The sequence below is a fragment of the Lepidochelys kempii genome, chromosome 15 (assembly GCF_965140285.1).
Source record: "Lepidochelys kempii isolate rLepKem1 chromosome 15, rLepKem1.hap1, whole genome shotgun sequence".
In the NCBI taxonomy this organism is placed as follows: Eukaryota; Metazoa; Chordata; order Testudines; family Cheloniidae; genus Lepidochelys; species Lepidochelys kempii.
Window position 1 is genome coordinate 13,757,953 of NC_136394.1, and position 21,206 is coordinate 13,779,158.

The 21,206-nt window shown below is 41.4% G+C and overlaps 1 protein-coding gene across 6 annotated transcripts in view; it reads right to left on the reverse strand.

The window, feature by feature from the left end:
- The window catches only part of LOC140898910 (solute carrier family 2, facilitated glucose transporter member 11), a 31,596-nt gene extending 10,700 nt beyond the window's left edge, over positions 1-20,896 (reverse strand). For 2 of the 6 annotated variants that reach the window (XM_073313462.1, XM_073313467.2), the window contains exons 1-8: positions 15,529-18,293; positions 9,801-9,899; positions 5,942-6,102; positions 3,910-4,034; positions 3,535-3,664; positions 2,781-2,929; positions 2,166-2,353; positions 998-1,108 (exon numbers count right to left, since the gene is read on the reverse strand). In XM_073313462.1, the coding sequence (XP_073169563.1) occupies positions 998-1,108; positions 2,166-2,353; positions 2,781-2,929; positions 3,535-3,664; positions 3,910-4,034; positions 5,942-6,102; positions 9,801-9,899; positions 15,529-15,552 (987 nt within the window). In that variant the 5' untranslated portion in view covers positions 15,553-18,293. Of the gene's footprint in view, positions 1-997; positions 1,109-2,165; positions 2,354-2,780; positions 2,930-3,534; positions 3,665-3,909; positions 4,035-5,941; positions 6,103-9,800; positions 9,900-15,528; positions 18,296-19,519 lie in introns of those variants that run through there. The other 4 variants (XM_073313463.1, XM_073313466.1, XM_073313464.1 and 1 more) reach the window with 4 other exon arrangements.
- Between the last annotated feature and the right edge of the window lie 310 nt (positions 20,897-21,206).

Below are 21,206 nucleotides of genomic sequence, written 5' to 3' on the forward strand. Positions count from 1 at the left end.
GTGCGTGCAGACATGAGCTATATATATCTACCCTACTTACAGGAATAATTATTGTATTATCTTGTGTCATGAGAAAAAGTCATAATTCAACACGTAGGTAGTTCAAACCTGAGGCTTACCCCAGAAATTAAGGCAGAAAGTAGGTGTTCATGAAGGGTTTATATCTCCCAGAGCCTCCACTGCAATTCCTTAAAAATTGATGGGATAAAATAGTTCATGGACTTTAGTCTCCTCCATTGTGGGAGCTGGTAACTTTTTCTGTCTCTGAATAGGGAAAAAAGAAAAGGAGGACTTGTGGCACCTTAGAGACTAACCAATTAATTTGAGCATAAGCTTTCGTGAGTATAGCTCACGAAAGCTTATGCTCAAATAAATTGGTTAGTCTCCAAGGTGCCACAAGTCCTCCTTTTCTTTTTGCGAATACAGACTAACACTGCTGCTACTCTGAAACCTGAATAGGGAAAGTGTACAGCCAATTGACAGCCATTCCCTGCAGGTGATAACCTCTTTTTACCCAAAATGGTAGTGATCAGACATGCACCAGCTTCTTGGCAAATGACCTACATTTCTTTGTTACATGGAGATCTGTGTCAAACTGCACAATTTTGTATCAATCCAAAATTTCACATGGCTTCACATAATCCACTATTTTGCTCTTTTAGAGGCCACTGGAACTGTGCCCTTTATTCTTCCTATCTATCCACAAAGCAGTTGTCTGTACAAAATCATGATTGGTTAAAGCATGATGTGAAACTCATTTCACGGAGTAAAAATGAGTACAAAGACATTCAACAATACAAAGTTAATTGGGGAGAAGGGCTGCCTTTCACAGCTTCATGTGACTTAGAGGTAGGAGGAAATTTCTTGATTAGTTTACACAACGGAGTGAGTCTCTCCCCTAACTCCCCTCTGCCAAGGCTACACATTAAAAAAAAAAAAAATGCTGTCTCTAAATACATTCCCTTTTTCCTACAAACTCCAGTTTGGTGAGACTTACACACACTATAGATGATAGGCATTCACATGTCCCAACTCCTAGTGATATGTAGGGGATGAGATAGTCTTCAAACCTGGCTGCACGGAACACTTCAAAAGAGTAGAAATAGATCTGAAAAAGGCAGAGAGAAAATAGTGTGAACAATCATCGTGGAGGCAGGCTGTGAAACTCCTCAGATGTGAGGCAGAAATCAGACAAAAATTATTCTAATATAAAGCAAATTTACTGATGGGTGGGCTGTCTGCTCACTGGCGAAGCATTTTGGTGCCATCTAGTTCTCACTGTACATGTGATACTGTCACAAGCATGTCACAAGCTCCTTGTACAAGTGAAGTTCTGTCTGCTCTATCCATTCCTGTCTCTACAACCACAGCTTTCTAGCTTCGCACATGGATGATTTTGGTTTCAGAGGAGCAGCTGTGTTAGTTTGTATCTGCAAAAAGAACAGGAGGACTTGTTGCACCTTGGAGAATAACCAATTTATTAGAGCATCAGCTTTCGTGGGCTACAGCCCACTTCATCGGATGCATAGTCCCTCTTGTTGCTTTTGGAGAATGACATATTCTTAGATCTTCATGTACCTGAATGAGAAGCTTCATCGTTGTCTCTGTTTTCAGATTCTAGCCTTCAGTACCTCTGACCTCCCCAGCAGACCCCAACCCATGGACCTCAGGGGGATGGGTCAGCAGTGTTTTGACATAGAATGTGATGCAACAGTGGTGTGTCTTTGTCCATCTCCTTTATTGGTGGAGACTGACCCTAGAATTTGGCATTGAATACCTGCCCCCAATACTCGTGCTTGTTAGCAATTCTTGGGAGGATCCCTCATGTCTGAGCGAGTGGCCTATGCTGGCTCTTTGGTGGAGCTGGCACCAGAGACCTTTATGGAGAGGTATTATCTATATTTGCAAACTTGCTAATGCATTCAGGATTCCATACTAGAAAAGTCAGAGCAGAATTGTAATGGCAACAACCAGGGGTCCATTGATCAGGAAGAAGAGGACCAAGTTTCTCAGATTTTTAAGACCAGAAGGGACTATTATGATCTGACTAGTCTGACTTCCTGCATAACATATGTCATGAATATAATAGTGCAACAAATAACTAGGCCTTTTTTTAATGCTACCTAACAATGACTCTGAGTTTTTACACAGGGAAAACACTCAACTGCATTGACGCCACTAAGCTGCAAGCTGGTCATGATGGTGACCAAAAAGTACAATTGCCAGCGCAAGGATCGTTCTTTAAATAGTTCCAGGACACGCAAGGTTTTGGTGCTTTTTGTTGCAGCCTTTTCCTTCAGTATGTCATCAATCTCTGCTTGATGATCTCCTTCACCCCAGAGTTGCTTAATGGCTGTGCAGAAGAAAAAACTAAATAGTTTAATCTATCAGTTCATCTCCATCATTCTTTAATAACAAATCCTTTTAGCCTGTCTGAATCACATAGACTTAATTAGTCTGTCCTTAGAGTTGTTTTCATCACATCATGATTTGGTGTATGTTGTCGGGGCAATGTGTGGAAGCCTACTCTTGTTGCCCAGATGGTGCTTATTCTATAGATAACTAGAAGAGTTTTGTCTGCGGGGCTGTCAGAATGTCATATCACTCTAATATTGAGTTGACAAATGTAACCATTTTTAAAAATTTTATTTAATGAAAATGAACATTAAGAGCGCGGTTTTATTGAGGTAGTAGGAGTCTTGGGCTCTACTCTTTTTGCTTTCAATGGCTAACACTCCAACAAATTAGATTTACTGAAATGAGTGGAGTAAGTACTTTACCTTTCATGAAGGCATCCTCATTACCCTCCTGTATCAGAAGGTAGGATGGGGACTCAGGGAAGAAGGGGAGCATAATCAGCTGAATCAATGCTGTGAGTCCGGTAGAAGCCAACAACAATGGCCACAACGATTCATTTCCTAAGAGCTCTCTGGAGAGTACATGTAAAAGTGCAGTCATGATCAAACCATTATGTTAACATTCAATAACTTTTTCTGAATGATAAATAGAGAGACAGCAAATGGGCCGAATTCTAGTGCTGAGTGCATTGCAGCCGGATAACTGAGTCAGTCTGGCAAATTTTGTGAAACTCAGCAGCACTTTGGAAAACTTTCTAATGATACATTAGGTCCCACAGTGACCTTTAGGAAGTTCATGAGATTGTGATGCTAATTTTGAACTGAAAAACTTTCTAATATGCTACACATCTCAAATGTGGTCCCATGTGCTAGATCTCACCATGATATTTCAAATAAACCTCAGGAAGTTTTAAGGTAAGCCACTTGGTAGCAAGGCTATAGAGGAAAAAAAATTCAGATTGTGGTTAATTACTTGTATTTTTCTGTGTCCAATGTCTTAAACATGGAACTCTCAGATTTGGTCAAATACTGTCTACTGGTTTAAGATAAAACATTTAATTTTGGAGATGAGAGCACTTATTGAAGATTTTAGAGGGTGGTTTCTTTTTTTTTTTAAAAAAGGCTTAAGACCAGCTTCTGCTGCTGCAGAGAAAGGTGATAGATGATTTTGTTTTACCTTAGTCCAAAAATCTGTCCTAAGACTTTTCCTAGTGTCAGAAAAACAGCGAGAGTGGAGTTTGAAAATCCACGCAGCTTCTTGGGTGAAATCTCTCCTACATATTGAGGATGTATAGTGAGAGAGAAACCTTGGACAGGAAAGAAGAGAGATGGCCATTAAATTGAGGAAAATGTTAACTGTCTTATCCCAAGCTCCTCCCACTACTCATTTCCACCCCCTGCACCTTTGACCAGCTATTATGTATCAGTGTCTTCTGTGACATGCTAAGTATACTTGTTGGGTAATATAAAATAATTCTAAAAGAATTATAATGAAAGGAGACTATACTGGGATACCAAGGAGACTCCCTTTTGATGTCTACAGAGGTCATACCTGTTCCCATGCCATAAAGGAAGCGCCCAATCAGAATCATCTCAAAGGACTTGGCCATTTTACAGAAGGCCATGAAAAGTGAAGCTACTAGCATGATCAGGTTAGTGACAATCTGACACTTCTTTCTGTAAAAAGATGAGAGAGTGGTATGAAGTGAGTATCTCTTATACTGTTTTTGATTAATGTATTTGCTGTTACTTATCCAACATACAAGCACCATGTAACGTCTTAAATATGTTAACTGTAGGTATGGTACAGCAATTACTGTTCCTTTGTGGCATGTTTTAATGGATACCCAAACTGGGTATTTCCCGGAGAAATTAAATGATTCTTCGCTTTCAGAATCCAAGAACTTTTACTTCATAACTGTACCTTGGCAGCATGTGCATTTATAAATGCTTAGCATGTGTCAGTATTTCTTTAGGATGGGAGTTCATGTGTAGTCGTACTCGAACAACAGGTTGATCAAGTACAATATGTTGAGGAGTACAAGCATTGGGGTATTGAAGTCACTAGAATTCATGGTGCAATATCCAAAGTACCAGCTTGTTATACAGAAACAATTTGACTCTGTGGGAGCCAACTGTAGACACGACTTATGATGAGGCATTCCTGCCACAGTAGTGGATCCAAGGCACTTGTGGATCTGGCAGAAAGGATATACCAAAGAGAGGCTTCAGTAAAGACTATACTGTAAATTTTAGGCCGGATGGCTGCAGTAAGTGGTGACCATGGCATGTCCCCTCAGTGGACCCTGATGTCTCAGACTTGAATCACATAGACTTTTGCATCTGGGTGGCTAGTGGTTTCTGAAACCCACTGGCTGGATTGCTATCCAGAGACGTTCAGCATTCTTGGAAAGGTCTTGCAGATTCATCTGATATCTCTGGATGCGCTTGTGAAAAGGAGCCTAAGTGGAGCAGCTTTTCACTCAAAGTTGTTCGTATCTCCAAGACCAGTTGCTACACGTAACTGCTCTCGAGATGAATGTGATCTTGTATGCATTAAGAGCGTACAGAGACCTTATACCTAAAAGTTGATTCTGATTCAGGCAGCTACGCTACCAAGGTTGACGTAAACAAGTGGAGAGGAGCAGGATCTTGTTTCTAGTATCAGGAGGCCTTCAAGTGTGGGATTATGCAGTGTCCCACAAGAAACTTCTTGGGGGCATTTACCTGGCAGGAAAGAACAACTGCAGTCAGGCTAAGATAGTTGAGACCCATATGAGGGGCCTCTGGATCAGAGGGTGGCGGAGCAAATCTTTAAGTGGAACACACCAGTAGATCTGTTTGCCAATTTCTCTGCAAAGGATATTGGTGTTACACACAAGATCCTGAGAACACACCAGATGCATGAGGAATCCTTTCTCCATCTATTGTGGAGTTACTTCGGGACAGACTTTTAATAGAGGACATTACTAACAATGGAGCAGTCTCTTATACAGAACTATGGGTAAAGTTAACTTTCTTTTCTGTTCAGTTTCACGTTTTCTTTAGAATAGGTACTAATAATACTTTAATACAACATTCACTCCAGAATGAATACACTTTGCAAATCTGACTTTTTTTAAGCAAGCACTTTAATGTTTCAGGTTTACCCTTGAGTGTTTAAGCTACATCTCTCAAAAGTGGAATTCAGGCTGGTCCAAGTGATTGTAACAGTTCCCAGGAAACCTGTGTTTGAACGAATATGCATGGCTTCTGTTTCTGGATTTGTAGATCTTGGAAATTATGTACTGGAGGATGATGTGAGGAAATTGCATCACATGTTACTTCCCCACAAGGCACTAGTAAATGGAGTGTTGGTAAGCCCATCTTCAGAAGGGACCACACTTCACCATCAGCATACTGTTTAAATACACTGAATGAAAGACTGGTTACCACTTACCCTGGGTGGCTATGATAGCAATTTAAAGCAATTGAATAGAAGTATATATGGTCAGACTACATTGAACAAGAATAGTTGACTGTATGTGCTTTGCTAGTACATTTTTCCCCACATGCGTTATCAAGCTATGAAAATAAATACTTACTTTCTATATTTTGTAGTAAGGTAGCCACAATATAGGCTCCCTAGCAGTCCTCCTATACCATAAACAGACACAATGAAGGACCACAGCAACATGATGGTCTCAGGATGGAGGGGATAGCCATATCGCTCTATCCAGGTTTCATTGATAAATGTCCTAATGTGCTGAAAGAGCAAATGAGACTTTAAATAATTACTGGTTTCAGAGTAACAGCTGTGTTAGTCTGTATTCGCAAAAAGAAAAGGAGGACTTGTGGCACCTTAGAGACTAACCAATTTATTTGAGCATAATTACTATGGACTTTCCTCATACTATTCTGTTACTGTGCTTCAACTTTGATCCATTGCTGTAGTCTTGGACCTCTTTTTAAAGTAATCTTCACTGTCAAAACAAATTTGTGTACTTTGCCAAATTTTCAACTAAACTTTTTTTAAGTTTAGATGTTCAAGACACTTTCAAAGTTAGAAAATGCACCTTGAGTTTATTTTGTTTATAATCCTGTCAAGTCTTTTTATAAGACATCTCTGAAATGTAGAAATTTCAGGAAAGCTTGGGAAACTCCGATGTAACAGACTGGCTTAGTATGGTTTATCATATCTCCTCCTAATTGATTAGATCCAGCAACCAGAACAGTCTATTACAACAGAAGGAGCGTTCCTTTAGTTCAAGTATCAGAGGTGTGTGGTTTTAGTAATGAAGGTCCAGGGTTTAGTCTTTGATTTTTTTGTTGTATATTTGGCCATTGTTTGTTGCTAAACGGGACTTGAACTGTTGTAGACCTTGCACTCAGGATGAGTTAGCTGTATTGCCAATCCCAACTATTGAAAAATCATGAGTCTGCTCCCCACAAAATCAGAAACTTGGTTTTAAAAAACATGAGATTTTGAATATAATTTGGGATTCTTTTAATTTTTGTTCTGGTATTTGAGCCTTTAGGGCAGGAGGGCTAGACACTTTTTTTTAAATGGAAGCTGAAATTTTAATGTAATCATCTGATTGCTGGAGCTGTGGCTTTAAGAAAGATCAAATGTCATGAGATTTGTGGTAAAATCATAAGATCTGGCAACACTGATCTCATGACGGATGTGCGTGGTCAGGTCTAATAGCAGGGAGCCAGGAGCCAAGCCAGGTGCTGGAGCTGGAGTTGGGAGCCAGGAGGAGGGCAGAGACAGGGCTGGGGGGGAGCAAAGCAGATAGAAGAGAGATTGCAGCTGTGGGGAAGTGCATTGAACAGCTGCCACAGCCCAGTGCTGCCGCTAGGTTTAGGAGCTGTCCTGGCAACAGCGCTCAGCCCATCAGGCATATCTGGCCAGTTAGGGGATTTAACTGAGGTTAGCTAGCTGATCCCAGGCCCACCTGGAGGCGGTCATTCCTGACACTGAGCTAGTGTAGTGCATGCAACATACTGCCGTAGGCATGTGATCATATCTCCTATTACAAGCTGGCCCCAGGGACTAACTGCTGACTGTACGCAGTGGTGTTGTGCCGTCTCAGAGCTTTAGTTGAAGTGGTATTCGTTCCCCACTGGTGACTGTAGCGTCTGTACACAGCCATGGTTGGCTAAACTTACAGATAAGGGATGGAATTCCAACTAGATCTTTTTCACCAGTGGAAATTCTTTTCTCTAATGCACGAGATTACTTTGGTTTTCTGATATTTCTGGGATATTAGCCTAATTTACAGCAGATTTTCCCCCTCATTCATACAGCTCACTCAAGTGCATTAACAGAGATGAAAAATTGATACTCTTAAAAAAATTTTCCACTTTTTAAAAATGTAATTTTGTTTTGAAAAAGCATTTACATATTCAAAAGTTTAGTCTTCTCACCCTGTTGTGCAAATTTCTGTGAGTGAATGAAAACTATACAACTTGCCGTAGTAGAGATCTGATCTCTTAAAAAAAAGCTAACTTCTCTACATAAAAAGAAAAGGAATACTTGTGGCACCTTGGAGACTAACCAATTTATTTGAGCATAAGCTTTCGTGAGCTACAGCTCACTTCATCGGATGCATACCGTGGAAACTGCAGCAGACTTTATATATACACAGAGAATATGAAACAATACCTCCTCCCACCCCACTGTCCTGCTGGTAATAGCTTGTCTAAAGTGATCATCAGGTGGGCCATTTCCTGCACAAATCCAGGTTTTCTCACCCTCCACCCCCCCACACAAATTCACGGGGTGGAGGGTGAGAAAACCTGGATTTGTGCAGGAAATGGCCCACCTGATGATCACTTTAGACAAGCTATTACCAGCAGGACAGTGGGGTGGGAGGAGGTATTGTTTCATATTCTCTGTGTATATATAAAGTCTGCTGCAGTTTCCACGGTATGCATCCGATGAAGTGAGCTGTAGCTCACGAAAGCTTATGCTCAAATAAATTGGTTAGTCTCTAAGGTGCCACAAGTACTCCTTTTCTTTTTGCGAATACAGACTAACACGGCTGTTACTCTGAAACTTCTCTACACAAGAAGCTCGCACCACTGCTTTCTGACAGGAACCCTTATCCCACTACTCTCGAATCAGTAATGAGCCTGTTGTGGCCACACCTTTTTAGCTGTGAAATGTTAAGAGGTGGTTTCTGTTAGCACATTGGGAACAATAGGAAAAAGTCCCCTCAGCAGGCTTATGGGAAGGCTTTTACTTTAGATACCTCCTAATTCTAAGGGAAAAGTCTTTATCCTCTGAGACTTGATAAAGCTGACCAAATTATCTCGTAAATTCACAACACAGCTGCAGGTTTGTGGACTTGAGCTATGAGGAAGAGTACGTCAGAGCTACACCAAATAAACACCTTTTAGTTTTAGTGATAACAGGGCCTCCTGCTGGTCTCCTGATGACTCCTAAATCAGGGGTTCTTGACCCCTCAGGGGGTGATGAGATTGTTACATGGGGAGTCACGAGCTGTCAGCCTCCAATCCAAACCAAGCTTTGCTTCCAGCATTTATAATGGTGTTAAATATATAAAAAGTGTTTTTAATTTATAGTGGGGGGGGGGAGGAGGTTGCACTCAGAGGCTTGCTATGTGAAAGGGGTCACCAGTACAAAAGTTTGAGAACCACGGTCCTAAATGAATATGGTTACCGAGTTTTGTTTCCAAAACAATTTTTAAACCCCCCTCTAAAAGAGGATTTAAGTTTTTTACCTTTAAGCAGAGACTGCAAAACTGTGTTTTAAGGTGTAGTGGCTTTACAATAAGAGCTCCACATTTGATTTCACTTGTTACGTAAGGGAGAACTTAAACCCAAGTCTTTAAAGACAAAAGGCTTGCACACAAATTGATTGTACCAGGTAGTCCCCTGAAGCTTAGCCTATAATCACATAAATACCTCCCAACATTTTGGTAAATCAGTTCTGAAATGTAGGAAACTCATTTTTGGTGTCGCTCATTTTAGAGGTTTCAGAGTAACAGCCGTGTTAGTCTGTATTCGCAAAAAGAAAAGGAGCACTTGTGGCACCTTAGAGACTAACCAATTTATTTGAGCATAAGCTTTCGTGAGCTACAGCTCACTTCATCAGATGCGTACTGTGCATCTGATGAAGTGAGCTGTAGCTCACGAAAGCTTATGCTCAAATAAATTGGTTAGTCTCTAAGGTGCCACAAGTGCTCATTTTAGATTGCAAGAAAGGATATTCCTTATGCTATTGGGTTAACAATCTCTCTTGTTTTGCTTTGTTTTTTGGTTTTTTAAAGTACTGTCCTGTTGGGGATAAGGTGCTCTACCTACATGTTATTTTCTTTTCATTATAGATCAAAATGAAGACATTGTAATGGAGTTTGTTGAAATGCTCAGCAAGTTTTGAGAGTATCCTTAACCCAGGCCCCTCCACCATGTAAACTCCGGGGAGTCTCTGCTTACCAGGGAAGGGTAGCTGATTGCAGAAATATGGAACCCATATGGGAAACTTCCACCAATTCCCAGCACTAAGATCATTTGAAACAATCCTCGATACTGAAGCTGAAAAGAGAAAGCAATGCTCTATCAACTTGTCATAAATCTAGATTCCCTCATGGTCTTGCATCCTTGTCTGCCATACTCACCTCTTTGCTCTGAAAGTATGTATTCACTACAGATACTTTCAGATATAAACAAACATTCTTCCAAAAGCCCACAGTCCAACCCCAAAAGCAGAATAATTGGCCACAGGACCAGATTAAGGTTAAATCCTTCCTAGTGCAAGGAAAATTATTGTATTTTACAAAATTATCTACATATCCTTGCTTAGAAGTAAGGTAGCAGAAATTAAACCATTGTTGCCTGCGAGATGTCTCTCGCTATATGGATCTGACTGCTAGTGTGACAAGCTGACAGGAAAAAGGGTATCAGTCCAGGTAGAATGGAGTTCTAGTACCTTGAATCCGCAGTTTGTTTATGAACAGTAAACCATAAGTATTGTACCCTCAAGGCCTCTCCAAATCAAACTCTCTTGAAAGTAAAACCAGACTTTCTCTCTTCCAGACTTAACATAAAGAGTTACCCCTCAGCTGTATTGCCAAGACAGAATTTTAAAAACAATCGACTCTTCCCTGCTCCATCCACCCACGTTTCTGATCCAGTCCAAACTTTAAATATGATAATAGAAAGATACTTTCTCCTCTCATCATTGTTAGAGGAGAATAAGAGGAAACAGCTATGTGCTCTTTACCAGAGCCAAATTCTTCTCTTTCTCTGAGCTCTACTGGCTCTAAAGCCCTTTGAGATGTGCAGAGGAAAAGTAAGGGGTTATCACCATTATCAGTGGCGATAGATATCATCATCATTTTGTTCTTTTCTAGTCCTCTGTGCTCTCCTGTTTTACCCTTGTAAATGGGCTTTACTTTTCCAGCCATTAGGGTTTAGTCCCTTCCTCCTTCTGAAGGGACCTACCTGGTAGTACACACCTTTTCTCTACACATTTTCATGTTGTTCCCCTTCTGCTGCTGTTTAACTCAAAACATTTTGGGTTGTAGTTAGTAAGACATGCTATATAAAATAAGTCTTGTACTGTATTGCAAAGCATAGCCAGGCTTTTAACCTTACAGGTTTATCAACAAATCTATCCCATAATAATAATTATATATCAGCATTTTCCATGGGGAACATACATATATGTCCTGGCACAGAAGTGTTTCGAATGTTGAATCTATAGTTAGCCTAGTATATAGGGCTCTATTTAAACAAAAGCTGTTGATTCAATCTACATTGATCAGGCTGCCAAATGAAACAGCGTTGGTAGGAGTATGAACAGTAGGCAGATAACGTTTCGCTCTACATCTCCTTCATGTCAAACCTAACTTACGCCATCTTCCAGGTTCCTTATTGCCTAGCTGAGATCAGTACCTGGATGTAGAGGAGCTAGCTGAAGCGGAACTTAAATGAGAATGTGGTGATGCTCCTCCCCCACACCCATCAAAGGCATCTGCCTCAGACTGTTACATTAGTCAGTGTTTAGATCCACAGTGGCAAAATCAGTCAATTTTTGTCTTGCCTGGCCGGAAAAAAAGTTTCTAATCTTACTTATTTGATTTAATTTATTTCTTCATATTTCTAAAGTAGAACTAGAGGCACCCATACAGTAATCTGGGCACTTACTTTGTAAATTAACAATCACAAAATCTATAAACAGAGGACTGCCAATTAAATATATCAACCTCAGCCCACAAATTCCTCAGCAGTTCTAGAGGCAAGAGAAGAAATATGGCCTTTGCTTTATGCCTGAAAAGCTAACAAATTTGGTCTCTGGAGTGTGAGTTCCAAGACCAAGGATCCTTCTCAGAGCACACACTGCCATCTGCTCCCTTATGTTTATATTGAAGGAGTTCCAGCTGAAGCATCTTCGCTCATCTTAAGTCTGCCATTGCATACTGGGGAAAGAGGTAATCCTTCAACTAATCAGATCCTAGAGCATTAAGCACTTCATAGATTAAAACCAAACACCTTGAATTCCACCTGGAAGTTTACTGGAATCTGATGAGATTACGGAGCTCTGGTCTAAATTAGTTTAATATGCTCCCAACATGCAGCTCCACTTAACAAAGAAGTGGTGGTGCTCTGTAATAGGTTCAGCTTCTGAATGGTCCCAAGGTGTAGTCCTATCCAAATGCTATCAGACTTAGACCTGAGATTACAGTGATCTATGCATTTGCAATATTTAGGCTCCACTAGGGTAATGGTCTATAACTAGAAATGAAGCTCCTTGCCTTAAGAAAGCTCCCGCTAATTCAAAACATAGCAGACTACCTCCCAAGCAACACAAGTTATTATCACGAGTGAGCTGGACTTCAATGAGTTCATCAGCATGGACGTGGAGGAGGTGGCTGTGAGGGAGATGACCAGCGAGGCGTGCATGCTGGCCCAGAGGAATCAGTGGGCCGAGGCAGCCGAGTGCTCAGAGGAGGAGGATGGGGACCTGGACCCGGGGAGCTGTGTCATTGCTGCCGAGGCTCTGGCTGGGCTGTCTGCTGCCATGAAGTGGTGCCTGCTCCACAGTGTGGTCTACCACTGGGAGAGACTGCTGGAGATGGAGAGCACTGTGGGTGTAGATGAGTGTTGTGGCCAAGGCCAGCCAGAGCAAGGTTTTCCACTGCTCCAGCTACATGCCCAGCATGGGGCTGTAGACCCCAGCTCCAGCTGTGCTGGGCTCAGCCCTGCTTTGACTCTTCCTGTAGGGTAGGAGGGAGGGACTGTGGGCTCTGATTCTGCAGTGCTTCCCTCTGATCCACACTCCGCCCTTCCCCTCGCTTTGCCTAGCACAGGGCGGTGAGCTCCAGGCAGAAGGAGCAGCATAGCAAGGTGAGCCAGTGCCAAAGGGGCTGCCCACAGTGTGGGGAGGGGGGAAGGGCAAGGGGTTCTCAAGGGCTTGGTCACTGGTGCTTACACTGAGTGTAGGTGAGACATGGTAGGGGCTGGGCGGAGCACAGAGCAAATGGTGTATGGACACAAGGGGTGGCGGCATAGATCAAAGGAGAGAGGAGCAGAGATGGAAGGGGTGAGGACAGACAATGTGGTGTGTGGGAGAAAGGAGGCTTCCACTAGTCTGGTCATTCCTGGGGACGGGTCTCTATTTTTTAAAAATAAAACCTCCCACAAGTTATTAGAAATGCATCCACTCAATATGGTGCTTTCTGCACTGGCTCCACATTGAATGCCCACTCTAGTTCAAACTCCCATGGAACTGGTCCTGGCTACGTTAAAGGTAATTTCACCTAGTATGACTGGCTTTCTACAGCAGCTGTGTTCCACTGGAATAAAACTGTTGACCAGTATGGGGAGACTTGTGTCTGTAGGAGCTAAAACCTTCATGAGAACCAAAGCAAGACCATTGGACTTGTTACTAGACGAAATAGGAGAGGCTTCTAACCTCATCACATTCATAGATGAACTGAAAACGCACCTCTTCACCCAAGCCATTCCTGACAGGTATTTATCTAACCTGTTCCTAAACCTTCCAATGATGGGGATTCCACAACCTCTCTCGGAAGCCTATTCCAGTACCTAATTTCCTAGAGTAAGCCCATTACTTCTGTTCCTACTTTCAGTGGATATGGAGAGCAAATGATCCACCATCCTCTTTATAAGAGAATTGAACATATTTGAAGACTATAGGGCCGCCACTCATTCATCTTTTTCAAGACACAAAGTACCCAGTTTTTTCAACCTTTTCTCAGAGGTCAGGCAATCTAAACCTTTTATCATTTTGTTCCTCTCCTCTGGACTATCTCCGGTTTGTTCACATCTTTCTTAAAGTGTGGCACCCAAAACAGGACACATTACTCCAGCTGGGGCTTCATCAGTTCTGAACGGTGTGGGACAGTTACCTCCTACATCTTGTATACAATGCTCCTGTTAATACACGCCAGAATGATATGAGCCTGTCAAAGTTCCTCCCCCACTCTGAACGCTAGGGTACAGATGTGGGGACCTGCATGAAAACCTCCTAAGCTTATCTTTACCAGCTTAGGTCAAAACTTCCCCAAGGTACAAAATATTCCACCCTTTGTCCTTGGATTGGCCGCTACCACCACCAAACAAATACTGGTTACTGGGGAAGAGCTGTTTGGAAACGTCTTTCCCCCCAAATACTTCCCAAAACCTTGCACCCCACTTCCTGGACAAGGTTTGGTAAAAAGCCTCACCAATTTGCTTAGGTGACTACAGACCCAGACCCTTGGATCTTAAGAACAATGAACAATCCTCCCAACACTTGCACTCCCCCCCTTTCCTGGGAAATGTTGGATAAAAAGCCTCACCAATTTGCATAGGTGACCACAGACCCAAACCCTTGGATCTGAGAACAATGACAAAGCATTCAGTTTTCTTACAAGAATTCTTTTTTTAATAGAAATAGGAGTAAATAGAAGTAAAGAAATCCCCTCTGTAAAATCAGGATGGTAGATACCTTACAGGGTAATTAGATTAAAAACATAGAGAATCCCTCGAGACAAAACCTTAAGTTACAAAAAAGATACACAGACAGCAATAGTTATTCTATTCAGCACAATTCTTTTCTCAGCCATTTAAAGAAATCATAATCTAACACATACCTAGCTAGATTACTTACTAAAAGTTCTAAGACTCCATTCCTGGTCTATCCCCGGCAGAAACAGCATCTAGACAGACACACAGACCCTTTGTTTCTCTCCCTCCTCCCAGCTTTTGAAAGTATCTTGTCTCCTCATTGGTCATTTTGGTCAGGTGCCAGTGAGGTTACCTTTAGCTTCTTAACCCTTTACAGGTGAGAGGAGTTTTCCTCTGGCCAGGAGGGATTTTAAAGGGGTTTACCCTTCCCTTTATATTTATGACAGAGCCTTTTTCACAGCTGTGACATGTTGGCTCATACTCAGTTTGTGATCCACTATAAACCCCCAGATCCTCTTCTGCAGTACTACCACCTAGCCAGCGATTCCCCATTTTGGTTTTGTGCATTTGATTTTTCTTTCCTAGGTGTAGTACTTTGCACTTGCCTTTATTGAATTTCATCTTGTTGATGTCTAGTCCTATCTTTCAATAGCAGGCAGGAAAGAAAGAGAGATGATCATTTTGCCTCTTTGGCGGCACCTGGACACAACAGATACTAAGGTAAGGACTTAGGGTGAAATTCTTGCCCTAGTGAAATCAATGGGAGTTTTGTCATTGACTTTAATAAAGCCAGGATTTCACCCCTACATAGATAGGATCGCTCCTCCATCTTTTCAAGGTGACTTATCTCTGCCATCACAGGAAACAAGAGACTCCTAAATCTTTTTTCCTCATAAACTGGAGCAGTTTAGGAGCCATTTGGATGGTCAGAAGACAGTGATAATTAGTCTACTAATGGCATCCGTTTGGAAAAACAAACTCTCAGAAACAGTCACTTTAAGTATGATATGATGAAAAGAGGCCACAGATTTCAGCGGTGGTCCAGGGAAACAAGATGATGATTTGTATTGTGGTAGCATGTAACAGCCCCCGTCACGGTCCAGGACTCCCTTGTGCTTTGTGCTTTACTAGTACAGAACAAAACCGGAAGAGTCTAAAGACGTTGAATCTTTCCTATTTTTCTAGTATTCTATCTTTGTGGTCTGCTACTACTAAATAGAGCCCCCAGATTAAATTACCAGGTACTCACCAGGTCTGAGAGACAGTTAGCCATCTTCTACAAAAGGGCTGGCTGCAGTTGATCATGGACTCTTTCCTGTCAAAGGGATGAAGTGTGCTCTGGGCGTCCTTATGTGAATTATGCTGTCGCACCAGTAGTGAGCTGGCACCATGTGATTCAAGTTAAATTTTACTTCCAAGGTTTTCAGTTAACTAAAGTCTATTTCGGATGTTGTACAAAGTTTGAAAGGGTTGGATTAAATATTTGAACCAACAGTTATGTCCAGTCCAATCAAATGAGGTGGTCTTCTTGATGAGGAACTTTTTTTTCCTGAGTACTCACTAATTGGGGGAGGGGAAGCAATTTAGTGTAGGCTTAAATTCTAAATAGGATTCTGTTGATCATAACTTATTTTGTCTTTAATATAAATTGAGAATTAGCTCTGAGTTGTAATTTGGTGGAAATGGAGGATGCCCTTGATGGAATTTGGACACGGAACTTTAGGACTTTAAATATAAAAGTGAATAATTCTGTCCCAATAGCTCTGCTATGAATTGAAGTACCCTATAAATTAGTCGTTACTTAAGAGAATAGAATTGCTTCATCAGTTTAGCAGTGGGCACAGTCCTAACCAGCTCTGCAACTGGATATCCGGGTCTACCAGCTAAGCAATCAATACCAATTGAATTTTCTTTTTGAAATTTTTGGCTAAGATTCATCGTTTAATAGTCTTCCTCCAACTTTTGCTGTTTGCCTACCTACTTCTTTTTTTTTAGCTCTGTCCTCCTGTGATGGGATGGATGTACAAACCCTGCACTGGTGAGGTGAGGGTTAAGGAGATGTTCTGGACACAGGAAGCCACGCCCCTTCGCTCCTGCTGGGCATGCTTTCAGTGGAGGGAGAGTTCAAAAGGGAGCAGCTCAGCTCAGACTAGGGTGGCTGACCAAGCAGGTGGGCAGTTGGGTGCTGCAGCCTCCTGCAGAGAAGCTGCTGGGGCTCCAAGCAGCCGGGACTGAGCCTCACAGTCAAGGTACCTTCTCTAAATCCACAGGCACTAAATACAATTCCTTGTATTTCTCCTTCAATATTCAGCATGCAAACATTGCATCCAGTGCTGAGCTTCCTGGCATAAACCCGAATTTGTTATTGCTTGCTTGAAGGTCCAGCTCCTCCTGAAGTGTTTTCTCAATAATTCTTTCCAGCCATTTCATCGTGTGACTCAGTAACTTGATAGGTCAGTAATTACTATGTTCTTGCACATCTCCTTTAGGCTTGAAGATCAGGACTAATGAGCTCTTCCTCTACTCATTAGGCATTTCCTATTCACTCTAGTTACAAAAAGAAAAGGAGTACTTGTGGCACCTTAGTACTCCTTTTCTTTTTGCGAATACAGACTAACACAGCTGTTACTCTGAACTCTAGTTACAGTTTGTCAGTCCCCTGCAGATCAAACTGGAGCTGACCTGCTTAGTCATTCTAGCTATAAGTACAGGCTATTACTTAGCATCCATAGTTCTACACGACGCTTATCTGCATGTGCTGATTGCTCCACAGTAACTCGTTTGGTTTCTCCCTTCAACTCTATATTGCCAGTACTATGCTGTCTTCCCCCCGTTTCTTCAACCCCCAGAGTTTTTACAAAACTCATTGCAGCAGTTATAGGAGTTCACCTCTGGAAGCAGGCAATCACAGTTATTCACTGGATAGTCTGGGGCAGTTCTCACTTAGGAATACTGATGCTCCTGTTTCTAACTTTAAATCTTTTCCTGACCCTAGGTCTGATTGTGAACCTTGGCAAGTTTTCTGGCTCCTACAGAGAAATTGATTTACCTTGGAATTAACTTCCACACAGACCTCACAAACAGGAAAGCGCTTCAAAATGGGAGTTCGAAGCTCCACAGTCCTATTCCCTTCACCAAGGAATACAATTCCTTGGCTTTCTTGCATCCTGCTTCTAGGTGGTCCTCTGGCTCCACTTCTGGCTTCAGAAAAGCTTCAAAAACAGACTCCAATGAGAAACTGCTGAGTTTGAATTTATATGCAAACTAGATACCATTAACTTGGGTTTGAATAGAGACTGGGAGTGGCTGGGTCACTACACATTTTGAATCTATTTCCCTAAGTTAAGTATCCTCACACCTTCTTGTCTACTGTCTAAATGGGCCATCTTGATTATCACTACAAAAGTTTTCTTCTCCTGCTGATAATAGCTCATCTTAATTAATTAGCCTCTTACAGTTTGTATGGCAACTTCCACCTTCTCTGTATGTATATATATATATCTTCTTACTATATATTCCATTTTATGCAGCCGATGAAGTGGGCTGTAGCCCACGAAAGCTTATGCTCTAATAAATTTGTTAGTCTCTAAGGTGCCACAAGTCCTCCTGTTCTTTTCGCTGGCTCCTATAGTTGTTTTTTCTGTGAATTGGAGCCAAGCAGGAACAAAATTAGGTGGGTCCTTTCTGCCTAACCTTTCTCTGGATTGTTCTAAGAACAAACGTAAGCCTCTCTGGTTGTGAAGGATATGAGGGATAAAAATGGCTCAGGAGAAATGGTCCAGCTCTGAGTTAAGGTTTCACACAAATGCTATAGAGCTAAGAGATGGAAAAGGGGTCTTATTTGTGTTTAGAAGTATTATTTTACGCAAGCCATGGCTGGTCTGGAATGGCAGGTTTTTCATGATGGAATATAAATTATTGTTTCTTAACTGATAAAGATGAATCAGACTCCAGGGCTGTCTTCCCATGAAGAGTTTCAGAGTAACAGCCGTGTTAGTCTGTATTCGCAAAAAGAAAAGGAGGACTTGTGGCACCTTAGAGACTAACCAATTTATTAGAGCAGTTAGTCTCTAAGGTGCCACTAGTACTCCTTTTCTTTTTTCCTATGAAGAAGTTCTGTGAATTCATTACCTTTTAGTGTATCATCTCTGCTATGTTGTCATTGCCTGCCTGTGTATGCCCCTTCTTTGCTCCAAGGGGATTTCTTAGCATGACATGGGAATCTTCATGAAATAATGCTGACAGATTCAGCAATCATTCCTGTGAGCATTTATTCATGGCATTGCTGAATGATGGTGAGCACGATGCGATATTGTACCTCTAGTTCAGAATCTATTGACTGGCATCTTTCCTTATACAGAAACGATAGCGTAGCTTTGCCACATGGGCTCCTTTTGTGACTTCAGGATGAAACAAACGTACTACTTTTTAACATTGGGGTAGTCACGACCATTTTCTGTTTGCTTGATATGATTGTACTGGGCTCCATTATATGCTTTTTGAAATTCACTTTTTGTTTGTTTGGTTTGTTGTGCTGAAAATAATCTGTTATGGAAACTTGCTTTGTGAATTATAAAAGAACCCAACAAAGCTCTTTCTGTTTCTTCATTATCAGAACTTGGTCCTCCAGTTCTGTGTCTATGAATGTATTTTGGTTTGCACTACTTTGTGAAGAGAATAACTCACGTCTGCGGACCATGTGCTCTTATTGTATGATTGACACGGCTATCCTTGTGCTTGGACAACTTTTGTGTTTAAATTACCTCCACATCTGTAGAAATCAAATTTGATCCCACCCTTTTATTCTGTTTGTGCGTCAGTGTGCATTTTTAATTAGATACTCTTCAGTTTTACTACTTTAACACTTCAATTTGACACTAATTTAGGAAGCATCATTTTCACTACTCCTGCTAATAACCACTGTTCCTTGCAAAGTCAGTTCCATTTCTTGTGGTTGTCTTGTTTTAACCTGGTTCTCAGTAAGGTTGCAAAGTTTCTCATAGCATGAAAGTCACCGATAGCGTTATTGTCTTGTCTGTGACTTTTTTGTGTGTCTGCGACTCTCCGCATAGCAGTGGCTCTTGTCCCCCATTGGGCTGTGCCGGGCTCCCTGCTCCAGTCATTGTGACCTTGACCACCAGGTCACAGTACTGCTCAGGTTTGGCCCACCCGAACCTCCATAATTTTTTATCAAAAATTTAGACTTTATTGTGTGAATTGGTCAAATTCACATGACTTACCCTTACTGTGTAGGTCTAGAGCATGGTCTCACCAGACAGCTGATTTCTTTTAAAGAAGATTACTTTCATATTCTTGAAACTTTTGAGTAACTATCTAGTTTGTAGTCCCCCTTCATGCTTCCACTGGAGCATAGTGTAGATTCTCAGTGCTCTAGACCTGCTATGCACAGTAATGTGGAGTTTTTCACCCTCCGGAAGGAGGGGACAATGTGCCATATTGGTGGTTCTTCCCTTCTAACCGATTTTAGGACATGTACGTGGCTTTTGGTTATTTTCATTCCCTCTGAACCTAAAACAGGAAGGGAAGAGCAGGTCCTTTAACATTTAAATATTTAAACATACTGACATTTATGTTTACCCAATTCACTGTTGAGTAATTCATGACATATATCACAAATGCATTGAGAAGTGTATTTTGCTCTATACCCACCCGCCATTCCAGTCATCTGAATACATGTTTCTTAGAAACCTGCTGCCAAAACATGTGCGTTTTTCAGAATTGACCTGTGCTCCAAATATCAGTTCTAGTCAGTTGTCTTGTTAATGTTCCACAGGGCATTGTTTCACTTGCTTGTGAGTAACTGAGATCAGGAAAGTGACTCAGCACCAAGTTGCTCATAGAATGCCATACCATGCCATTCTCATACATTTCCAAATGTTTTTGTATTGTTTACATTGAATTAAAATATTTTCAATAGATCTGACTGGAAAACAAGAACTGTTTCTTAAACTGAGGTTTCAGAATTTTGTTTTCATTTCAATGCAGAAAGAAAACAAGATCTTTTGAAATGCCTTGCCAAAAAAAAAAAAAAGAGAGAGAGCGCTCAGAATAGCTAGGAGCCCAGTGGTAGGTAAGTGTCCCTACAATAGGGCACCTAGGTTCAAATCTCTGTTTCCATCAGTATCTTTCCTTGTCTGGCTAATGAATATTTAATTATTTATACAAAGTTGAGCAGCTCCAACAAAATGAGGAGAGAGAGAGAGACTGGCGCTCTAGTTCAGTGATTAGAACATTCATCTGGGATATAGAACACCCAGGTTTGAATTCCTGATATAGCCCATTGATTAGGGCAGTCTCCTGACATGTTGGAGACCCAGGTTCAAATCACTATGGAAATCTCATCCTGGACCTGATAAACCTCTGCAAATCGGGCTATTTCCTGTCAAAAAAACCATTGTCCGTAAACTCTTGACCAACCCTCATTGACAGTGATTGGACAAGGTTTAGAACGGTTCAATTAAGTGCATAAGCAAACAGCTGTGTTTGACCCAGTCCAACCTGAATTGTAGGATAGGAAAAATGATGGTACTTCAGGAATACAAACTTAAGTGATATTCTGTTGGTTTTAACATCATTTGGCTCTCAGATTCAGTGTTGCCTATGAGTTACCCATTTTGGATGAAAGTGTGCTCCATCAACATGGTTACTGAGCCATAGGACAGCACAGTCAAAGTGACCAACAGGGTAACAAATTCAGGCATATAAACTGTCTTATTTATTATCTATAATATGTGTATATCTTGCAAAGCCAGATTGTCCTAGTGTCCTTACAATGGTATTACATGGGCAGAGTTAAGGTTTGGGTGACTTTAAAAGTATGCAAGTACACATTTGATTTGTTTTTTGGAAACTGGAATCTTCACATGAAATGCACATTACTGTGTAACTAGTGATGGTGTCCATTAG